This window comes from Gadus morhua, chromosome 2 (genome assembly GCF_902167405.1).
Source record: "Gadus morhua chromosome 2, gadMor3.0, whole genome shotgun sequence".
NCBI classification, from domain to species: domain Eukaryota; kingdom Metazoa; phylum Chordata; class Actinopteri; order Gadiformes; family Gadidae; genus Gadus; species Gadus morhua.
The window spans coordinates 16,003,447-16,027,184 of NC_044049.1; the positions used below are offsets into that span (position 1 = coordinate 16,003,447).

At 43.8% G+C, this 23,738-nt stretch overlaps 1 protein-coding gene across 4 annotated transcripts in view; it reads right to left on the reverse strand.

Moving 5' to 3' along the window:
- cep112 (centrosomal protein 112) overlaps nt 1–23,738 on the reverse strand; it is a 112,288-nt gene that overhangs the window by 73,801 nt on the left and 14,749 nt on the right. For all 4 annotated transcript variants that reach the window (XR_003979741.1, XM_030379753.1, XM_030379762.1 and 1 more), the window contains exons 7-17: nt 21,882–21,929; nt 21,485–21,577; nt 15,127–15,213; nt 10,900–10,999; nt 9,679–9,797; nt 8,345–8,488; nt 4,756–4,910; nt 4,130–4,259; nt 3,424–3,516; nt 3,045–3,104; nt 1,018–1,097 (exon numbers count right to left, since the gene is read on the reverse strand). Coding sequence is in view for 3 of the 4 variants with exons in the window: in XM_030379753.1 (XP_030235613.1) it covers nt 1,018–1,097; nt 3,045–3,104; nt 3,424–3,516; nt 4,130–4,259; nt 4,756–4,910; nt 8,345–8,488; nt 9,679–9,797; nt 10,900–10,999; nt 15,127–15,213; nt 21,485–21,577; nt 21,882–21,929 (1,109 nt within the window). In the remaining variant the exon portion in view is untranslated. The remainder of the gene's footprint in view (nt 1–1,017; nt 1,098–3,044; nt 3,105–3,423; nt 3,517–4,129; nt 4,260–4,755; nt 4,911–8,344; nt 8,489–9,678; nt 9,798–10,899; nt 11,000–15,126; nt 15,214–21,484; nt 21,578–21,881; nt 21,930–23,738) is intronic.

Consider the following 23,738-nt stretch of genomic DNA (forward strand, 5'->3'; position numbering starts at 1 on the left):
TGATGGAGGCGGCACTAGACTATATTATTTTATGCTTGGGTTAAGCGAGGGTATCTATCAGTAGGTTTTAAATGATGCAATGTTTGGGGTGAAAACGGAAAAGCCATAGCAACTGTTGATGAGAGAGACGTCTCGTAGAAATAAGAGGTTTGGTTGGGTGTTAGTGTGTGGGCCAGTAGATGAGACACACAAACTGGTGTGCAAGTCAATCAGGACACATCTGTTCTACATTCGTTCTAAGATGTAATTGATGTCGAGTTGGAGCGTGCAAGAGTTTGGTTGGAGGATGATGACATAGTAACATTGTAAATAATCCGAAAATACACTCAATATGATTGATTTGCCTGGATCATTTTTCAGTGCATCACTATGCATCTTGTGGTATTTGAAAAATATACTATACATATATTTTCTGTAAATATGCAAAATGTGTATACCTGTGCCTGTGTTTAAAACCTTGTTAGACTGCAGCATCATAATAACTTGATCGTGATTGGTCCATAACATTCCAAGGGTTTGGCTTACTTTTGAATAACGGGATACTTCTGCCTTTGAACAGTTCCGAATCAATGCAAATCCAACATCAACAACTGTGAAACACAACTATACAGATGTTTCCTTGACATTGCCAAAATGTTATGCTCAAAGCATTGCAGAATAATATTTAAATTTCAGGTGATAAAATCGATGAAAAGCCAACAACTGTATATAAAGCAACTAATATCGTATTTTTTTTTAACAATGATTAGGGTTGAATAAACTACTCTGAGGTGTCCTGTTATTGGAACATAATGTTCTCAGACTATCCCCCCCTGTCGTAGTATATTCCTTATTTAAATGTGCTGTGCATTATAACAGGCAGAAAGGTCTGAACTCATAAGGAATGATGCTAAACTACAGCTGGTTGCGATAACGTCAGCGGCTCTATAAGATGCTGCAACTCCATACGCTTTCACTCTGCTTGTATTGATTTATGACTGAAGAGTCTGAAGTTTCATCATCACAGTGGAAAACTACCTTAGAGACTCTTCAAGTTTGGCCGTCATCTTCTTTGCCTCTGTTCTCTCCTTCTCCGCCTTGCTCAGAGTAGTCAGAACCTACGATGAGGGGGGAGAGAGAGAGAGAGAGAGAGAGAGAGAGAGAGAGAGAGAGAGAGAGAGAGAGAGAGAGAGAGAGAGAGAGAGAGAGAGAGAGAGAGAGAGCAAGTTATAGAGACAGAGACAGAGTTGGACAAAGATAGAAAAAGAGATATGGGGGATAAAGAGAGTGATAGGGATACAGATGGACAGATAGAGAGAGAGTAAGATAGAGGCATAAGAAGAGATGGAGACAGAGGTAGAACAAGAAATAGAGAGAGAAAGCCAACAAGGTAGAACCAGAGGTCAATGGTAGAAGAAGCGATAGATCGAGAATAAGAGGTAGAACGAGCGACATAAGAGGGAGAGCGAAAGGTAGGACACAACGGAGACCAGTTAGTGTGCGAGCTTGAGAAGACATACAATGCAACCCCAGTCCTCCCTTCCGTCCCCATCCCCCTGGTCCAGGGTCTTCTCCTTTGCCGGCCCGTCAGACACACTCCTCTGGCTCTATCCACGTCAAGGGCCTTTCCCTCTAGTGCCCCAGTCCTTTACCCTCCGTACTTGCCCCTGGCATGTACACATATGTCCCTACCGGGGGCTCCGTACACGTGGATCTGTTTTACAGCTGCTCGGGTATCTTAACAGCGGGGGAGGGGGGGGATGTACAGGATAATAGATGGCCCGCTCTTTACTTTCAGATCTCACCTTCTTTCACCTTGCTAATGATAGTTGGAGGGGGGAGGAGGGTAGCATGATGTGCCCTGATGCAAAGTAACATTCACACAATTTTTATTAATATGAGTGCAGAGATGTGCAGGAGATATAGGGAGAATATTAAACTGCTGTTGGGACATCAAAAGACACACACAGTCGGTATAAATGAAATGCCCTCTGACCCTGATGAAAGAGTCTGGAGGCCTGCTAGTGATCCACAGGTGTACAGGGGGCTAGAGGGGCCCGTAGCCTGTGGTACAGATGTGCCCGTCTGCCTTAAACATGCACCCACTCCCTCACACAAACACGGAGACGCACACGGAGACGCACACACACACACACACACACGCACACACACGCACACACACGCACACCCACGCACGCACGCACACGCACGCACGCACACACACACACACACACACACACATTTTGTGTCTTTGATGATGATGACCCAGGTGGTGCTTGTACAATCTTAAAGTTTAGGTTCTGAAGGGTCTGGTCTGGTCTAGTTTGGCATGGTCAAGCCCACTACTCATTAGGAGTGGCCTTTGTAATCTATACTTTATGACAGCCTTTGAAGATGGATGCTTTTAAAAGGAGAGGACCATGTGCAGGGCCAATTAGGGCCAAAGCCATGTTCTAGTAGTGCTAGTCCACGCTTTTTAGATCAGACATGTGTTTGCATGACATTACGGTCCACATGGGAGCATGGTATCTGGTCCCCTGCTTGTCACTGTCCCTTTGACCAGATCCCGGCCAATCCGTACTATGCAGCTCTATAAAATACACTTTTATCCTCAGCGACTTACACTGAATGGACATGGACATTAAGGAGCAGGTAGGGATTTAGCTTCTTGCACAAGGACGCCTACAGGTAGAGGAGGTGTGGGTTTCGAACCCAGTCCCTTTCGGCTTGCAGTCAGGCAGTGAGCACCTTACGAACTTCACTACACTATCCCTATACATCTCTCTCTCTTCCTTATCCTCACCCAATTCCTCAGCTGCCTGTTAATCCACAGTTCTGACGGTAGCGGGTCCTAACCTGACAATAGCGAATGGATCCATCCATCAAAGAAGCAGACAAGGAGAGCCACTGATAGCAGCCGTCCAAAGGCTCTATACTCCAACACCCCCCTCCCCTACATCATTTGCTGTGTGCAGAGCTTCTTCACATGCTCCATAATGAAGCCATCAAAGCGCTGGCCACTGAGACGGACAGGTTTTATGGGAGGCGGAGCCGATTTGATTTACCTTCCCCTCGCAGTGGATCTGCAGGTCATCCTTCTCCTGCTGAAACTTGATCTCTTGGTCCTGGAGGAGAAGAGGGGACACCATTTAGAAGAGCTAACCGATATACGCAAATCATTTCTAAATGGTGTTCTCTTCCAAATAGAATACAGAAGTACAGAAATGAGGAACAGACAAAGTCAAAAGTCACTATCAGGTATGCTATTTTCCGAGAGGCTAGCAAAGAATCGAACAAAGAAGTAGCCCACAGCTAATAAGTGTTAGCTGTGCATTTTACAGCAAGGTCTTAAATTCAACTTGTTGGGAAAAAATAAACACTGTAACAACGATTTCCCCCGCTCAGTATGCACTAAATATTTCCCCTCACAGAGAACCACCGTACCCGGAGCTGTTTCTGTCTCCTGTGCTCAGCCTCCTGTAGCTGTTGCCTGAGCTGGGAGGCTACCCGCTCCATTTCCTCCATCACCTCCGAGGCCTGGATGAGAGCAGGAAACCCAGAATTGTTACTCATAAGACACTACTACACGGGATCCTGACATTGTGTACTGTCCATGAACCCATTTCTTGAGAAGCATATCATCTTGTTTGTGGTTTTACACTGAAACATGCATACATTTCTCTTAATATACCTAGGTGTCACAAAGCAGGGGAGGGGAAATAGTGTTCATAGTAATAGTGACAATGGGGATTGAACTGCAGGTCGAAAAAAGGTAGTGGGTTCGATTGCCAATGGCATCCTACGTGGAGGCATCTTTGAGCGAGATGGTTCATTACATTTATCTGTTCATGAATGACTTGTAGCTGAATTCAGTGCAAAGTGGCTTTGGATAAGAGTATCTTTTCAACTCAATGACTCAATAAATAATACAAAATATGTCCCGATAATAAGGGGCACATGTCGAATACGTTAAAAACTCTTCTTTGGGAGTTGAGTGTTGACCCGAGAACTAGAAGAGAGCCTGTGTGTGTGTGTGTGTGTGTGTGTGTGTGTGTGTGTGTGTGTGTGTGTGTGTGTGTGTGTGTGTGTGTGTGTGTGTGTGTGTGTGTGTGTGTGGCTTCTACATGAGGCGGTGGGGCTCTGCAGGTACCTTGGCAGCAGAGAGGGCGTGTTCCTGTTGATAGTGGCTCATGTCGGCCTGGTGCGTGGCCCGGAGCCTCTCGGAGGCCTGCTCGTACTGCTCACTCTGCTCCTCCTTCTCCTTCAGCTGCGCCATGCTTCTGCAGGGGGGGCAGGGTAATTATTCCGCCGTATTCGATGAAAAGAGTGTGAAAAATCCATTGAAGTAAAGCAAGTAAGGAAAGGTGGAAGTAATCGTTATGAACCCCCTGTTTGGGTGAATCTTATCTTCTATTTGAGTTTGATTTTTTATGTGTCTAATAGGGTTTGTACATCAGAATGCATCATGAGCATTTCGTTGGTGATACTCAATGCTGTATTAAGAGTACTCGAGAGTTGTAGTAACAATCTCACCCCTTAATGAAAAATTATTTCATGATTAATAACTAACAATGACCATAACACTACCGTTAAAATTCTTATACTCCTATACTTCCAGAATGGAGGCCGTCATTGCGATGTGACTTTTGCTAATTCAGGCACGTCGGCTTAGCTGAAATGTACGTGCTACGGTAATTGTGTAGCATTGACCCATATGGTGAACTCTTTCACTTTGCCCTCCCGTATCTATATCGATATCCCCCTGTTTCCCCGTACCGTCGGCTAGCCTCCTGGAGCTCAGCGCCCAGGGTGGCCACCTGGATCTCCAGCTGGCCCTTCTCCTGGGTCACCTTCTGACGCAGAGCCTTGCCCTTCTCCACCTCCGCCGACTGCTGCTTCACCGTCACTTCCAGCTCACGCACTGTCCTCTCCTGGACGGCCAACCAATAATACAGAGGGATGAGATAGTGTGTGGTGGCTTGGGTGTTGGGTACCAATAGGTACAGCTAGCTGTAGGCTTCCCATGTGCAAGATGGCTAATCGTCGACCTGCTCATTAATGACATTTCTCTTTCTTTTTTTTTACTTTAAGTTGATTCCAATGAAGAGATCTGCTAAATGAGTGAATAGTACATTTTAAACAACGAAACCAATAACCAACTGTCGAGCTACAACAAATCAGAGTGCATTTAACAACTACAGGGGCAAAGCAGAAAATGGATATGTTCTCTTTAAACACCTCTTCCACTACCATGTTTGGTTAAAAAAAAAAAGCTATCATCCCCCATTCAAGTTTTACTTTGCAATTCAAGTCAAAGTTTCGGTTGTGAAATTGATCGTACCCTCAAACTGCCTGGTTTACACCGGTGTTTTTCAGCTTTTTGTATAAAGAAGCAAACATATGTTTTAGATAGTGCACCAAAGGGGAGGAAAGAATTTGCCATCAAAACACGCAGTGTAAGGTCTTATCCAGGGAAAATTGTATGAGGAGAAAACCCTTTTCTTGGCTTTGGCGGCTGTGCTCCTTCAGTCAGATAAGTTTAACGGAGGCTGTTTTTGAAGTCATATGCCTTTGAAAAGTTTCTCTTCCAACACCAGGCAACTGTTTCACCTTTCTGCCCCAATTCTCACTCTTGGATCAGCTCCCGACAGTTGAAAAACTTAATAGGTTCTCTTTCTTTGCAAAGCCTTTGAACTCCATGTGTAAATGTCCATAGCAAACCTACCACGCCTCAATTCTAGAGAAAAAAATCCCAACCTTGAATATATTTGATAGAAGATTTCGGTTTTCTGTCAGTTAAAACTTCCTGCTTTCAGTTTTTAGTAGTCTGGGTAATTGTCACCATGTCGCGACACCATGAAAACCAGCTATGAACGTGGCAGACTTAAGTCTTTACTGGAGTAGATTTAGATATGGCATTCACTTGCTTGCACTCTCTAGATAGAAAAACAAGCAGCACAAGGTAGCTTGTGTAAACGATTCCCTTCAGGGATGAATAAAGTACGCATCTATATATTTTTCCACTCATCACCTTTGGTCCAGTAACACTTTCGATGTTGACGTTGCTTATCCAACCAAGTAAAATAAATAAGCTTACAGATGAAATGGGGAAACTACATTGACATGTGCGCAAAGAAATTGCAGCAAAATAAGGATTTAATATTATAACACCAGAACAGCTGTATCATTAGATTGAACTTCAGAGATCCATTAACACAAAAGACAACGTAAACAGTGCCTGTGTGAATAAGCACCTATCCGTCTTGTATCATACCGCAAGGCCAACAAGGTGCTGTGTGCTGAAAGATGACTCGGCTTTGCACAGTGCACCTTGTGTCCTGTAGTGTGTGTCGCACACTGCTCTAGGAGGGGGCATGCGTGTGTTTGTGTGTGTGTGTGTGCATGTGTCGCCGGGGAATGTGGCGTTGGCAGGGCTGATGCAGGCGATGACAGCTCTGTGATTAGAGAGGGAGCGTGCTCGTCCATCTGAAGCGACGACAGACCACGGTGATGACAGCAGGTGGGGGCAGAGGAGATGGAGAGTGGTTGAGGAAGAGGGAGGAGGAGGAGCAGGGGGAGGAGGAGGGTGCAGAAAGGGCACACGGCCAGGCAGGTGGAAGACGACACCCAGGGCTGGTGGATGGGTCTGGGGTGTGTGGCGACACCTGATAAGAGCTAACTGTGTGCGTGTGCGTGTGTGTGTGTGTGTGTGTGTGTGTGTGTGTGTGTGTGCGCGCCCGCGTGTGTGTGCGCGCCCGCGCGCGCGTGTGTGTGTATGTGTGAGGAGTGGAACTGTGTGGTTTAAGACTTGCACATTTGGCAACCAAATAAAAAAAATCAAAGCTCCTAATAAATATTTAGCAATAATTTGCTAAATAATTTATTATCAGTGGCTAAAATTGTACCAGGGCTTAATGATGGGCTAGGCTGACATACCATACAGTGGGTTTCAATATGGGGAAATATTGATAGTCTATTCATTTTAGCCACATGACGCACACAAACACAGAGTACAGTCTCCCCCTTCAAACCAACAACATCCCACATTGACTGATTGATGTACAAACCCGGCCAATCACATTACGTTGACGACAATATTCTACAAAAGAACATCTTCAACTTAAATCAGAAATTCCCTCTGAAATAGGTTTTACAAGCAATGACTCAGAAGAACTTGAAATCAAATAGTGGATTATTGTTATTTGAATGAGAACGAGGCTGGGACTAAAAACAGCTTCTCTATGGAGACATCAAACACTACAGGAGGTGCTGCAGCCAATCAGGTAGGACGCTACCCCTGTTGAAAAGTCAAGGAGTGTGTGTGCGTTTGTGTGTGTGCATTTGTGTGTTTGTGTGTGTGTGTGTGTGTGTGTGTGTGTGTGTGTGTGTGTGTGTGTGTGTGTGTGTGTGTGTGTGTGTGTGTGTGTGTGTTCAGTAAAAAGAGCAGCTAATTTCACGTGACAGAGGGCCCTTTTCATCCGAGTAGGTCTCGCCTGTGCTTAAATATTAAAGAGGGAGGCCCCTTACTGAAGGGCCCCAGCAAGGGTCGACTTTTGATGAAGCCTCTTAAATGTGAGCCTGCTGACAGACTGAGAACAGTAGTATGTGTGTGTGTGTGTGTTATCTGTGGCGGGTCCTGAATGCTAATGTTGCTAACAATGCTATATTCATTAGGCGCAGCACATCTGACTGGCCCCTGGTGTCGCTAATCCTAGCCAACCAAATGCATATAATCCATCCAAAACAAGACCAAATCCTTTCATACGCGATCAAAGGAACGGTAGCGCTGGCAGGTGTGTGCGTGTGTGTGTGTGTGTGTGTGTGTGTGTGTGTGTGTGTGTGTGTGTGTGTGTCTTGGCGCGCAAGGAACATCATAATGAACAGTTCTTCATCACAGAGATCTAACAGATAAGAGACAAGGCTCGGCCTGCTGGTTTGAGCGTGCACACATTCCCCCGGCGTCCGACCGTAGGCAGGAACAGTGAGCATGACCTGTGACCTTACAGGGTTATATCCCCTCCACGCCTCCACCCAGAGCTGAACCTACAGGTCATGCTATCCTCTGAGTTTTCATCATGGTGTCACAGCATGGAAGCCAGAGTGTTGTTTCACTCTGATACCAGCTCACCTCCTTGTTTTGCAAGCATGCACATGCACGCGCCTACCTCTCTTTCTCCGCATTTTTTCCTCATTCAATACAGACACAGACACACAAAACACACAGAAATTGTGCGTACATGTCAATATAGTGTGTTTCTTTTTATTTCTCAGACTTTGTGCGGCGCCCTTTAGTGTATGAGGGGAGCTATATCAAATGAAAGTTATTATTATTATTATTCTGTATTATCATTTTTGGTGAACTCACCGTGGACTGTGCCTGAGCTCTGTACTGGGCCTCCATCTTGGTCAGCCTCTGGGTGGTGTCGTCCAGTAGCTCCTGGATGCTCTGCGTGTGTTTCTTCTGGAGCACAAACTTCTCCTGCTCCAAGTCCGCAGCCGCCGCGTGGAGCTGGAGGGGCCACGGGGTTAAGGTTGGGGGGGGGGGGGTGTGTGCAGTGTTACCGTCCAGTGTTATTATCTTTAACAATCCATGCAAGTGACTTTAGATAAAAGGGTCTCAATAATACATTGTGTATGCCTTTGATCAAACGTCAAAGAAAGAACAACAAGGAAGTCACTGGTAAAGGTATAAAGCGTTTACTCATAGATAACTTATCTGTAACGCAAATGGTTTCATTGAACTTCAATTAAACTTTTTTGATATTCCTATTATTAAACAGGGCGTGTGTTGGAAAAGGGTATTCTGTCCTGCTGAGTATACTGTGGAAACGCTTTAGTGATGTCATTTAAATCTTTGAAGCTGAAAAAATGAAATGTCTTGCTGCTCTATTTTTGAGAACTCTATGCTCCCCCGTCAAAGTTGCCTAGCCTCTGAACTTTCAACTGTGGTCTGTTGGAACAGTTTTTTTGCCATATGTTAAAATATGAACTGAAGATTGAATAAATACGACCAACAGATCTTCTCTGTTATCGGTTCACATATCATTCCTGTAGCGAATAAGCTGGCTAAATCTGTTTTGGATGTATACATCTGGACTTTCCTATAGCTATAGCTTCCATCATAAACCGGGAACATCGTGTCTCCTGGATGACTCATCTAGTTTTCCAACTCCATCTTCTACTTGTTATGCGTTTCATTTTGCACGTCTGTTTCGTATCGTCTGTTTCATTACACGTATAAATGATTCTGAACACAGGGGCAGGAGGCCTTTTTCAAGGGCAACTCAAGTTAATTTTGTCATTACCTCTGAGAAAAATCATTGCTTGAGTATTTCTTCTCATCACAGGCTCAGTGATCCAGCACAAATGACTACACATTTGATTAGGATCTTCTTAAGCTTCAGTGCATGGCTAGAAAAATATTGCGGTTGGGGGGTGTGGGGCAGGGAGTGAAAAATAAATAAAATGCATCGAGTGGACGAAGCATTAATTTTGCAGGAATGAAGAACCATACCGACTTTGCCAAGACTTCACAGAAGAAAGATTTTCTTTCCTAAAAAAACTACAGGGGAGTCTGCTTGCAGCAAAGTCGGTGTGTCTACGTGAGCTAGTGTGTGCGTGTGTGTAGTGTGTGTGTGTGTGTGTGCATTTCATGCAATCAAACAGATCTTCCTCTAGCTCAGGGGCCGCTCCTCGTACCTTCTTCTCCCACTCGTTGTGCAGGGAGCTGGAGCTCTGATCCGACATCTTCTTCAGCTCCGCAATCTGCTTCTCTTTGCTCTCGCGGATGACCTGGGACTCCCGCAGCCCGCTTTCAACTGTTGGGTGGTGAGGCGAACGCACCCATGGGCCCCAGAACACACACACACACACACACACACACACACACAGTCATACCTTGCCCGGAGGTGTACAGCACAGATGTCTATCTGTTCTGTCTCTTATTCTATCGCAACCTGTATCTATTGCAACTTGTATTTTGTAAGTATTAAAGGTAAACCAGATCTAGAGTGTATATTTATTAATACATAATACTTAATGTTAATATTATGACTAATCAACATCTTTATAAAGGTAAGGAGGTAGTAATAGTGGGGTAGAATGGTAGTGAACCAGGGTGGTCATGAGCTGCCTTTACAATCAAACCAACGCATAATAATTACTATTACCATGGGGTAAACTAAAGTATGTGTTACAGTAGGCAGCAAAGTATCATGCACATGCAATTGTAATAACGTACAAGTTCTGTAGTAATAATTTCTCCCTCCATCTCCCTCATTGTACGGCAAATCATTTTGATAAAAGTTGCCTGATAGACCAAATAAGAAACAGACAGTAACCGTGAACATAAACAATAATAATACACATAGTTATAAAAAGCAAAGAAAGAAAGTGTACGGCAAGTAATGAATGCCAACCCAGTAAAATATATAAATAATATGAGTATAATATGAGTCTGTTTTTAAGATGTGCAAATAATTGACCTTGGAATGTGCAGAGGTTGGAAGTATGAAGTATAACAAGGAATAGAGTGTAGAGAATCTGCGTTATTGTGACGCACTGAGACAGGTGTGGAGAATCAACAAAGGGGTAACGTTTAGTGTCAATGGGGTTATCCATAGTATCTATGGGGGCAAGAGTGGTGCCAATAGTAATGGTAGAGAAAAGTACTGGCATACTACTCGGCTGTTTTGAAAAAAGCTCTGAAGCTATTCAAACATATATGAAAGTATGAATAGGAAAGGAGAAAGGAATCCAAAAAATTGTTTAGAAGACATTTTGAGAATGTAAAACAATGTAGCATAGCCCAGCTGGCTAATATCACGGCACACACCTGGTGGGCTTTTTACTGCGAGTGTTCAGAGACACAAGTGTAAACATCCCTCTCTGGGTTACCCCTACGAGAAGTTGAACTCTCACCTTTCTTCTCCAGCTTGTGGATCATCTCCTCTGAGCCCTTCTGCTTGGCCCGGTATGACGTCTTTAACTCCTCAATCTCACCATTCTTTCTGTCCAGAATCTGGGGCCGACAAAGACGAGGTTACTTAAAGGAGAATTTCACCGGTGGAGACATGAATCTGTATTGAAAGGTTATCATATATGTGGTAGAATAGCAACATCAATTTCAAATTTTGTGCATTTTTGACAGAGAAAAGGCAGAAAGTGACTTTTTGGCGCTTGCGGATTGAAGCGACAACTCCCACAATGCCAATCAACGTTCACTCCCTGAGGGACGTAACATAACAGCCAATCAGCATTCACTCCCTGAGGGACGTAACATAACAGCCAATCACAGTCACACCCTGAGGAACGTAACATAACAGCCAATCAGCGTTCACTCCCTGCAGTCCAGCGTGAACAGCAGCATGGAGGAGAAGTGATTGTTGCTGTTTGCGGACTCCCGGAGCTCTATATCTAAATAATATAATATTATATAATATATAGGTATCTATATAATATGATATAATATCACGGCCAAAAGCTGTGTGTGCCTCCGGATGATATGATGAATTTAAGACTGCGTCGGGTTCTCGGAGGTCTGGTACATCCAAAACAAGTAAAGACTCGTAGTGGGCGTTAACTTGGCCAGAGCTTGCACGGGTTCGGGTACCCGACGGTTGACCCGCACAATTTGGATGTAACGGGTGAATAATAGTGTACTGTCGGACACGGGTGCGGGTCGGACGCCTGAACAGCGTGGGTCGGTCGCGGGTTTTGCGATCGCGAGCAAGACTTCTCCGGTGTTGGATATGTTATTCAGGAGCAGAGGAGTCAACTAAAACCGTCAACAGTGGATGATGTGCTTTTTTGCACATCACTCCAAAGACCAGATAGTGTAATCAGGCCCGCTGCTCCCTATACACAGAGTACGCAGAGTGCGTAGGGCAAAATCTCATCTAGTTTAAAATCGTAATTTTGCATCATTCAAAGCAGGGAGCGTTAGAGGTAGATACGGATCTCTCCCATCTCAGGGGAAAATGATGGATTGATGCAAGACCATTAAAAAATATGACTGGGTTTCTACCGATACAAAGCATAATACAAATGGGTGGAGTGTCCCTTCCCTTCCCCAAAAAATAAATAACACAAAGACACTGGACCAGCGCTTCAGGAAATTAAATCTTTGAGAATAAAAATGGTATCAAACTAGTATCCAGCTGGAATTGTATTGTAAGAAAAATAACCAGCTATTACCATTTGTTTGAACGCACACACATTTTAGGCAATTATTGAGCAATGTGGTTTTGTTCGCCCCAAGATACTGTTTAACATTCCTAATTTTATAAAATGTTCCACATTTTATGAAGAGATATTGAGAGAAAGAAGCAGCAGCAAAGACGATGCGTGTGTGGGGGGAAACTTTGGCATCCATATGGATAGCTTTGCTGCTCCTATCGCTTAGCTAATTGCTAATTGCATGAAACGCTAACACCTGTGTAGGTGTGATGAGGTAATTGCCTCTGGCGGCTGCTACCAGCTGTGTCTAATTAGCTCAATTAGGCCATGCAGCCTTGGCGCTAATATAAACAGCGGAACAGCATCCTTGCTGAAAGAACGGTGGCCAAACAGCAGTCACACTCAATATACTTCTGACATGCCATGTCTTACGCGTGGTGATGGCGCTCGGTTTGATTTGCTGTGCTTGTCTTCATTCTTAAGTTAAAAGGAAATATTTTGCACTAAGTCGTTTTTAAATTTGTATCGCGGAAGAGGCACATTTTTTGCGTTTGTTTAGCTTATAGAAGTGAATGGGCTCATGCATCGGAAAGAACCTTTGAGGAAACCCTTTAGGTTTCCACAAAGTGAAGGACGACTGTCATGAGCATCCGGCCAGTGGAATGATCAGAAAGAGGTTTGAATCCTGTCGACTTAAAGTTTGTTCAGGATTCAAGTAGACTTTGGGCAGCCTGTTCTAAATCCAAATTGTTTGGACACCAAATACATTTGACTGAAAAATACAATTATACCTAAAAGTGAAAAAAACATCTATACATCATTGGGAGAGTCGGCGGGTACACATTCATAGCCCTTGCCAAATAACACTGTTTTAGGCCCAATCCCATTTCTACCCCTTACCCCTTCCCCCTCCCCCTTGTTTTGAAGGGGTAAGGGGTAGATGGGATTGGGCCTTAGTCTTGAAACAAGAGCCCCGGACGATCATCCACACAGGGTGTCTGAACAGGTTACCGAGCAATCTGTTGCTACGCCTGCTCTGCTGGTGTACGAGTGCACTGGGACATAAGATGAAAGGGGGAACATAAAAGGAACCTAAAAAGTGCATTAAGGCAACCTATGTTCCCCAAGAGAATTGAAAGAGAAAGCATGGACATCCTGATGAAGGACAGTGAGCTTCCTTTAGGCGCGACAAGAATGGCAAACTAAAGCGCGATGTCAGACGAGGGGTCGGGCGAGAGTGCACTTTGAGCTTGGAAATGACACCCTAATTTAAGGCTTTTACAAGACATCGTGATAGGGATGCTAGCCTGGCTAAACATATTCTCCTTGACTAATATATTGGTGTTTAAAGAAATACAAAGAATCTGGTTGGGGAAAGGAAAGCGGAAACATCCCAGAAATATGTGTACAATGTTAGAATTCCTCAGTGCTTTTAATGTCCTTTGATAAGCAAAATGTAACAGTATTTACAGAAGCAAGCAGTCAGCACTGCTCCAATGACCCTTTCCTATTGCATTCGGTTAAATTAAATACCAATAACCTGGTTTCCACGAGTACCTTGTCTTCAGAGTTAGCTTAAATATAACAACTCAATAAAGCTGTTGGTTTTTTCGAAATTCTAGTCAACAAAGACAGGAGCTTATATATGCAGTGTATAATATATATATATATATATATATATATACACACTGCATATATATATATTAGAGCTGTCAAGCGATTAAAATATTTAATCGTGATTAATCGCATTCATGTCATAGTTAACTCACGATTAATCGCAAATTATTTTTCTATGCTAAATATCCCTTGATTTTTTTGTCCCATAATTCTTCTCATTTTAATTCTCTTATCAACATGGTGTTCGCATCGGCTTGCCTTGTGCAAATGATTTTTTATTGATAACAACATTGGCATATACTGATCAAAACGATACTAAAAAAGAGCCTATAGTGCAATTAAACGACTGCTTTGAACAAATGTCATTTGAACATAGCAGTCAGGCTACTGCTTCTTTGTTTTGAGCCAAAGAAAAAAAATAAAAAAACTTTTTTTTTTTTAAATAAAATAATTGCGTTAATCGCGCGATAAATTATTTAACGCCGTTAAAATTGGTTTGCGTTAACGCCGTTAATAACGCGTTTAACTGACAGCTCTAATATATATCAATAAAACACAAGATCAATGATCCATATTCATAAGCATACAATACTAGCATTAGTATTCTCATTAGCCTCTCTATGTCACGCAAGAGGACAATGACCTCTCCAGTAGCCATACATTCTTTATTAGAGATCTAATTAAGACTCGTTTAGTCACCTTTAGCGATGGGCTCTAATGAGCGTGTGTTGGAAGATGGTCCATTAGAGGGACAGCTCTTTAGAAGCCATTAAAAAAGTCACTGGGCAAAACACAAAAAAAAAAAGTGAGGAAAATGGAATCCGACAGGGCTCACAATCTGTGCGCAATTAGCGCAATTTCCCGGCGCTGACACGGCCGTTACAGAGACGCTGTCACCCTGTCTCATGTCAAACATAAAGAAGCGCCGGACAGTTCAAAAGAGGGAAAATTGGAGTGTTTTCAACTTTATTAAAAGCTTCTGTCGCTACAGAACAAGCGGGGAGGGTGACGTGGGGGACTTGACAAATCCCAGGTGCTTCATCTTCTACTAAACTGATAGGCTCCAACTGGGGAAAATAAATACACAAAGAGAGACTGCTATTTCAACCAGCTGACGAAGACCTTTGAAGGCTTCTGGGAAGGTTGATGCAGAACATATATATATATTTTTATTGCAATACAAATTATGCCAAGACATTTTCAGTCCTTTTTTTATAGCATAACCGGATGCAAATACACCCTTTCAAATTGATAATGAAACCTGACTCTCTTTCAACCAAATGAAACTCATTTGTACGGGTTTTTCATACTTTATTTTTGAAAGGACTTTTGGTCTCTTTTGAAACGTCTTACTTTTTGGACGTCTGAATCATGTCTCTGCTGCATCCTGAGCTGCTCCTCCTGATGTTTGGCCTCCAACACTTTGATTTTCATCTCCACCTGGAAGCAACGAGAAACAGATGATGGATATCACTGTGACATAAAGCTGTAGAAAAGCTCTCCCTTCTTGCCGCAGTGGTGTTGGCCAGAGTAATTTACAGGCAGGAGACTGTATTCAAAAGTATACAATAACTCACTCAGTTCAAATTAAAATACTTTTCAGAGGAAGCCGTTTAATTAGAGGAAACAAACGGCTGAAAGAAAACGTGCCATTTGTGAAGAAGGTTGAACACCCACACACTTGACCTAGTATTTGCATTTAACTAAGGCTCATATTTTCCATAAAACAGGAATACCAAAAACACTGACATAGTATAGTTGAAAACGTTAAACAAGAGAATAGGATAGATTTTTGCCCAACAAAAAACTGTTTTAAAATGCGTAACTCTTAAAGACAGGTATTTCAAGAAAGATGGATGCATATCTTCTATGCTAGTATTGTCTTCCTATTGCATTAAGACGCTGGGAAAGGATATTCCCACCCCAAACAGAACCATGGATGGGCATTGTCGGGGGAATAACCTGGAGTTGGGCCGTGTCAAAATGAGTTGATTGATTAACGGCCGTACCCTTTGGTGTCTCCGGCAGCCATAAATATTTAGCTTTCTTTTTTCAAACCAAGTGTCGTGTGACAATGCGTTTCCTTTCTGGACATATACGTATTACGTGCATGTCTAAACATACGCATGTCTATCGTTGTCCTTAAAGCAATTAAGGAGTAAATCTTTGAGTCACAGCCGTCAATTGGTGGGGCCACAGAGCTATTTAAGTGGCCTGCGTCCATCGCTTACCGGAGCAGGAAGAATATCAGCTTACAGATATGAGGGGCTAGTGGGGATCACCGCTAAGCCTATTGAAAGTACATCCTTTGGAAGCTGGAAACTAGGAATGAAAACAGCCCAATTTGGCATGCTAACTTCCATCAGCATCCAGAGCACCACCTCGTTATCCCACTTCAAACCCCATCGCCCGGCTCCATCTCTACCTACAACAAAGCCCTGCCTGCGTTTGTCTCTCTCGCTCTCTCCCTCTCTCTGTCTCTCTTTGTTCCCTCGTTTCTTTCCTGATTTACCGCCATTTCTTGTGCAATCGAGGGGGTTAGCACGGGAGACCTGTCAAGAGTGTGCAAGAAAAAAGGCAAGGGGAGAGAGAGTATGACGGAGAGAGGGTGAGAGAGCGAGGGAGCGAGAGAGAGAAAGAAAGAGAAAAAAAGGCAGAGAGACAGAGAAAACCGAAAGAGGGAGCAAAATGATTGAAGTGACGAGCGAGAAAAAAAGGTTGAGAGACTATTCCGTCGGTGAGAGAGAGAAAGTGAGGGAGAAGAGAGAGAGAGAGAGAGAGAGAGAGAGAGAGAGAGAGAGAGAGAGAGAGAGAGAGAGAGAGAGAGAGAGAGAGAGAGAGAGAGAGAAGATAGAGAGAAAGAGAGAGAGGGGTGTCTCTTTCTCATCACCTCTTCAAATGTTCCTCTGAGAAAGTTTGTCAAACTAGATCAGGGGCGATTGAAACTTGTTTATAAAAGGCGTCGGCAAAGGAAGGAAGGGGGTTAAGAAAAGGAGCGGCGCACACCTAAAGGCTTCCAGAGAAGCTTTCAATCAGCCCGGCTGGGTGGCATAGCTTGTGTTTTCTTACCCTCTCTTCTTCTGAGCTACACCGAACATTGTTAGATGCCATGTTTTTTGACGCTTGGCACTTGGGAAGGAAGGGTTTGGAGTGCGTGAGTGAGTGAGTGAGTGTGTGAGTGAGTGAGTGAGTGAGTGAGTGAGTGAGTATGTATATGTGCGTGTTAGTGAACATGTAAGAGCGATAATGGATCAAGATAAAGGAAGAATAAGGCTGAAAACAATATATATATATGGGGTAGAATTCCTCAGGGATTTGCGCCTGCAAATTGTCCTAAAACTGTTTGGGCTCCACAAGGTTGCCTCTGTGCGTCAGATCACTCCGTTACATTAACAACTATGATGTTGTGTTGCATTCATCCCCTGTGAACACAGGGCGAATCTATCTTCAGCGGTCTGCCATCTACTGACCACTAGCCAATGGCAGATTCCTCATCTGGGGAAAATAAATAAACGTTTGGCTACTTTACGTTGCTATTCCCAACCCCTATTGCACTCCAGCACAACAAGCACACCCCTCTTAATAACCCATGTACTTAGCTTTAAATGGAGATAGAGCTGCTCTAGCGGCAGAGTGTCTATGGAATACAAACACACTTCTCATTCACACCAATGATGACGGAAGCCCTGGAGGGGAATGGACGAGCCATCTCGAGAACCTAAGCTGCTGCGCTCTCGCCTTTTAAGCATCCAGGCCATGCTCCATCTGCGTGCTTTGTAAGACTATCAAACACGATGAGGCCTGGCCCCTCTTAATCACAGGCCAACGACTCCCAGAGAGCCAGAGATTGCATCATTAAGGCGAGAGAGGGCGAGGGAGAGAGGAAGAGAGGGAGAGGTCTCAAAGTCAGAGGTTTGTCCAAGCAATCTGTTCATTAGTGGGAGATAGTGGGAGAAGGGGTAGATCTGCCACATTGTGCCCATTCTGGGGCATGCGGGGGCTTAGGGGAAGAAGAAGACACTTTGAAGAATCCACACACACACACACACACACACACACACACACACACACACACACACACACACACACACACACACACACACACACACACACACACACACACACACACACACACACACACACACAGTGCTCTGATCAGTCTGCAGCAGTCTGCTTGATTCACTGTTACTCAATCTGCCCAGCCTGTAAATTAAACCCTCGCCAATAAACTCCCCAAATGAGGACCCACCCAACGTTACTGCGGTAAGTGTGACGTACGCCAAAGCACCGGCAGGGTGGCTGAAAAAAATGATAAGCAGGACAATGACTCTTGTATGAAGTATGCTTTTCCAAGAAGTTTCAAAGCACATGAATAAACATACTGTATGAGCAGAGTGTTCATGATAGGGGTTTTGGGCTTTAGCATTCATGAACTTGAGTCGTTTGTGAGCCAGCGAGGGCTTAATGACATGTGATCCGGATCATTCCTCAACCCGGACTAAACCTCCGGCTAGGCTTTTGACAGGAAGTGGGGTGACTGTCACATCCTGGACCGGGTCAAGGCAAAAATGCAAGGTGAGGTTCCATGATGCCATAGAAAGGCTTAACGCACCTGCTGAGGATTACATTATTCATTGTGTGTGTGTGTGTGTGGGGGGGGGGGGGGGGGTTAGGATAAGGGCTCGGTGTGTGTGTGTGCGTGTGTGTGTGTAAGAGAAGTTTCGTAACCTTGAGGGAAGCTCAAGGAATACTTTAAATTAAAACAAACTGAGTAGGGATTTAAAAAGGAAAAACGATATTCACCATTTTGCATGGGCTAAAGGTGTATTTACACAGTGCCGTGGGTTTTGTTTTGGACACAATGGCTAGGAGAATAGGTTGGACATTTGGGGTCAATGTCACCATCAATGCTGTGCGGTACAATAGGCCTGTTCGATTATGGGAAGAATCCCGATTATTTTGGTCAATATTGAAATCAAACGATTCAAACGATTATATTTGAGTTTGAAAACATGATGTATTTATTCAGCATGTCTCTCCCAAAAAACACTTTGTACTGAGAACTTTGAAATTTCGACTTAAAAAAATACACAAAATGGTAAAAGAAAAAAAAAGAAATCTAAAATAATGTACATATATTTATCCAGCTGTTCTGCACCTAATATAAAACATAAAAAAAAATAATGTGATCGTTTGGCGAAATTGAGATTGAAATTCAATTAATCGCCCAGCCCTACGGTACTACATACTATGCATGCGAACATGTAGTTTTCCATCACACTCACTCAGTTCCACTTGCAGAGAAACATCTAATATACATAATACCAATGCAGAACGCATACCCTGCAGGCAGCCAATCTCTAATAGTTAGCGGGCTATTCCCTTTTATCTCTCTTCCTCAATGCACTGCGTTTAGGCTAAATGTGGGGCCAGGCTACTTTGGCATGTGTGCAAATGGGGTGGGACAGGCGCACAGGCCCAGAGTATTATCTTCCTAACAACTGTATCTCCTGTATCCTCCTCTGTCCGTTCTCCTTCTGTTCTCTCCGTCGGTGAAGCTCCTCTAAGTGAATGGAGCTCAGCCTCCCTAGGGGAACCCAGGAAATCCATGGACGTGAGGGCAGAGCCACGCTTTAGTTTAGTGTTCAACTGTGCTAGTAAAGGCAACACGAGGGGCAGGGGGAGGATGAGGGTAGTGATGGTGCCGGGGTGTGGGTCGGGTGGGGGTATGCGTGGCAGCGGGGACATCAAAGCATGCTTACAGAATGGGATTTGCAGCTTAAAGCCACATAAGGAGAGACTGTCCCCACTGGGAAGAAAGCTCTTGGTTCTTTTTTTGTCTTCTGTGAAGCCCCACAAGCCTCAGCCTTTTAAACAACAAACAAGGATGTGTGTGTGTGTGTGTGTGTGTGTGTGTGTGTGTGTGTGTGTGTGTGTGTGTGTGTGTGTGTGTGTGTGTGTTCATGTGTGTGAGTGTACTTCACTGTGGGGGTGTTTAATATCATGAAAGAGTGAAGGAAGCTTTGACCGTTTGTGTGTGTACAACGAATTGTAAACACCTACGACCAAAACAGAATACCAAGAACACAAATTCCCGTTTCAGTTGAAGGGGGCACTGCTAGTGCGTTTAGTGGGAGCCTCATGCTAGTGTACTTGAACACACTTAAAACAAGCAGCATATAGGACTTTGGAGAACATCGAGGCTACAAATTAAACTTTTCAGTTGGAAGGGACACGGATACCGCATTCAAGACAAAACGGGACTCTGAGATTCAACCTGGTGATTCCGACTTCAGATATCATTCCGTTCACGCTGTTAGTAGTTAAGATATGAAATCAATGCATAAAATATATGCAACCGAAATATATGCTTCCTTTGGAAACATATGAAGAAGAGAGGAGACCAACACTGGCTAGCTAACCGAAAGAAAATTCTGGCTATTAGCAATGTCAAACACGATGCCAACACTCGTTACATATACACAGACATTATATATTTATAATATATAAAATGTAAAAGTGAAAATGTAACGAATTCCAAAAAAAAATTATATATATCTTTTTCATTTCTTTTTTGACATGCAGTAAAAGCTGCTTTTTAATCTATTTATAGCTACACTGTTATTTCCCAAAATATAATCACTGGATTCTGAACAAGACATCCCGCGTTATGATGTACTGATGACGATCAGGTCAGCATTTTTTTTGTTTTTTGATATTTATATATTATTATTATTTCCTTAAACAACAAAACAAAACAATCACCAACCTCATATACAAATATCACAAGATAGGTTTCTGATTGAGGTTCTGATGTTGCCTGTTCCATTGACAGGAGATCCATAAAGTGCTTTAACCAATCGTAAATGTTGAAGCAATTGGGTTTATGTATTTTCAAATTCATCATAATAATTTGTTTCACTGAACAAAAAGGCTCAAGCTATGATAAGAGTTGACTCAATATTTTCTACTTTACTGCCTAAAGTTATTAAATACCTATTAACGATAATGGCCGCCATATTTTATGATGTTGCGGAAGTTGAAGTTGAGTCGGAGTTCTAAAATTATACCTGAATTTCCAATCTTTTATTTTGAGTTTTTTTTAGAGCTGTCAGTTAAACGCGTTATTAACGACGTTAACGCAAACCAAATTTAACGGCGTTAAAAATTTTATCGCGCGATTAACGCAATTACTTTATAAAAAAAAATATATATATATATATTTTTTTTTTTTTCTTTGGCTCAAAACAAAGAAGCAGTAGCCTGACTGCTATGTTCAAATGACATTTGTTCAACGCAGTCGTTTAATTGCACTATAGGCTCTTTTTTTGTATCGTCCTGTTTTGATCAGTGTATATGCCAATGTTGTTATCAATAAAAAATCATTTGCACAAGGCAAGCCGATGCACTTCACCATGTTGATAAGAGAATTAAAATGAGAAGAATTATGGGACAAAAAAATCAAGGGATATTTAGCATAGAAAAAGAATTTGCGATTAATCGCGATTAATTAAGAGTTAACTATGACATTAATGCGATTAATCACGATTAAATATTTTAATCGCTTGACAGCTCTAGTTTTTTTTGTTCTTTTTTTTGCTCTGAGTTTTCTTTAACGCAGTATGAGATATTACTTTAGTGTTAACCTCATGCTAGTTTATGTAAAACAAGTCTAACATTATTAGCAGTGAGTCACTTTATTGGGATGTACCTCTTTGTCCTGTTTGTGCAGCGGGGCTGTTTCATCAAGATATGTGCTGTTCCTACCAATGGTCGAGTTGAACATCTGGAGTGATGGAGCAATCTGGAGGACAGAGAGAATTATATGAGGATGACACAGAATGGGGGGGAGGAAGAGAGAGATTGGCATCATGCAACTCTAATCCAATCAGTGTAATGTGCCTTCCTTCTGACGCCTACTCAACAGCACATTCAGGGTATGCAGTCACTAAAGCTAGCTTTACCTCGGGGTCCCTGTCTGCCCCTCACTTGGTTCACATTTAATAGTGAACCTGTCAAAAGATATGAGAACACATGAAAAATACATGAAACGGCAAGAGTCTCGAAAAACAGCACTCTGTCTAGACTACAAGGACACCAGAACTTACCGACGACGGGGCGATGGGCCTCTCACGCAAATACCTGGGGTTTTCGATCTGAAACAAGACAAACATGCACCCACGCGCACACACGCACACACACACAGACCACTCTGTCACTCTCACACTTCAGATTTCTTCTTTCCGTCCTTCCTCCTGCTGGAGCCAGACTCCAGCAGCTCCTAAGCTGGGCCATCCATTTGTCATAAACAATGCAAGTGATAACTTCAAAGACACGGCCGTCTCCCTCTCTTTTCCCTCAGCTCTCCAACTGTTTACAGGAAGAGACCAACTTGGGCCACTTGAAGGCATTCTGTGGAATTCTATGTGTGTGTGTGTGTGTGTGTGTGTGTGTGTGTGTGTGTGTGTGTGTGTGTGTGTGTGTGTGTGTGTGTGTGTGCGTGTGTGTGTGTGTGCGTGTGTGTGCGCGTCTGCTCAACTTCCGCTCTCTGTCTGCCCCCTGTCGCACCCCTTTGTCCCTGGCCTTCGCCACCGCTCAGGGGAAGGGAAGGGGTGCTAATCTGTAAGCCATCCCTGGTTTGTTTACCAGTCGGAGACAGAGACAAATGTGACCCCAAGACCAGGCGCCCTATCCTTTCTGAATAGAGCAAAAACGAAAAATAACAAGGGGCCAGGCGCCAGGCGCGATTTACAAATACATCGGTGGGAATTGGTGCTGCCGTGGGGCACGGTCTTCCTGGGGTCTGCTGCGATGCGCCACAAGGGGGGGGGGGGGAGTGGATGACAGCAACGATGGCGCATGGTGAAGAGACGCCGCCATTGATCTCTTCCAAAAGATGGATGAGGAGGATGAGGAGGATGAGGAGGATGAGGAGGTGCAGACTTTTTTTTTTGCTGCCATCCTTTTTTTTTATCCTCTCTGAGAAAATAACTATCTTAAAGCGTTGGCGAGGTGGCTTATCCCGCAGTGAATCGGACACGTCCTCAAACAACCCCAGAGCTAAGGACCGAAATATCCACCGCCGTACTGTACAGGAATCGCCACGCGCCACACACAAACACACACACACACACACGAGTGCAGTTGTGGTGGCAGGAGGGGGGGTGGAGTGGGAGTGTGTGACTGATCAAAGCCGCCCTACTTCCCTCATATGACTGTGTAGCAGAAGGTGCAAAAGTTTTTTTTGGGGGTTTTTTCTCTCTCTCTGCTCGTGCAGCATGTTGACATCATCCCTTTAAGGCGGACGCAGTGGTGTGCCCACTTCAGCGGGATCACGTTCACGTCTACTGCCGCCGCCGCCGCCCCCCCCATCCCCCAGACATCCAGACTACATGTGTGTTTACGCAGCCCTTTTCACAGTGTGACACAACAGTGTCGATGTATCTCGTGCTGTATAGCCGGGCTTAATTGCACGCTTAAAAGCTCTCAAATTTGGCATTGGCGACGCAATATATATTTATCCCTCCGTCAAATACAGAGCACAACAGAGGAAGAATGGCGTTGCTATGTATAGCTGTGGACAGCCATTCATCACGTTTGATTGATTGGGGTCTGCTGGATACCGGGCAGGAGACAGAGTGCCGTTGCACAATGCTGGCATGGATAGGCACTCCAACGTGGATGCATGGAAGAGTATTTCCCTGTATAACTGCTTTTTTCTATTTCTATTTTCCTTCTGGGTAGATGTGACTGTTTGTGTCAGTGTGTGTGTGTGTGTCTGTGTCTATATGTGTGTGGGTGTGTGAGCGTGTGTGTGTATATGTGCAAGTATGTGGGTGCGAATGTATGTCTAAATGTGTGTGTGTGTGTGTGTGTGTGTGTGTGTGTGTGTGTGTGTGTGTGTGTGTGTGTGTGTGTGTGTGTGTGTGTGTGTGTGTGTGTGTGTGTGTGTGTGCCTACTGAGA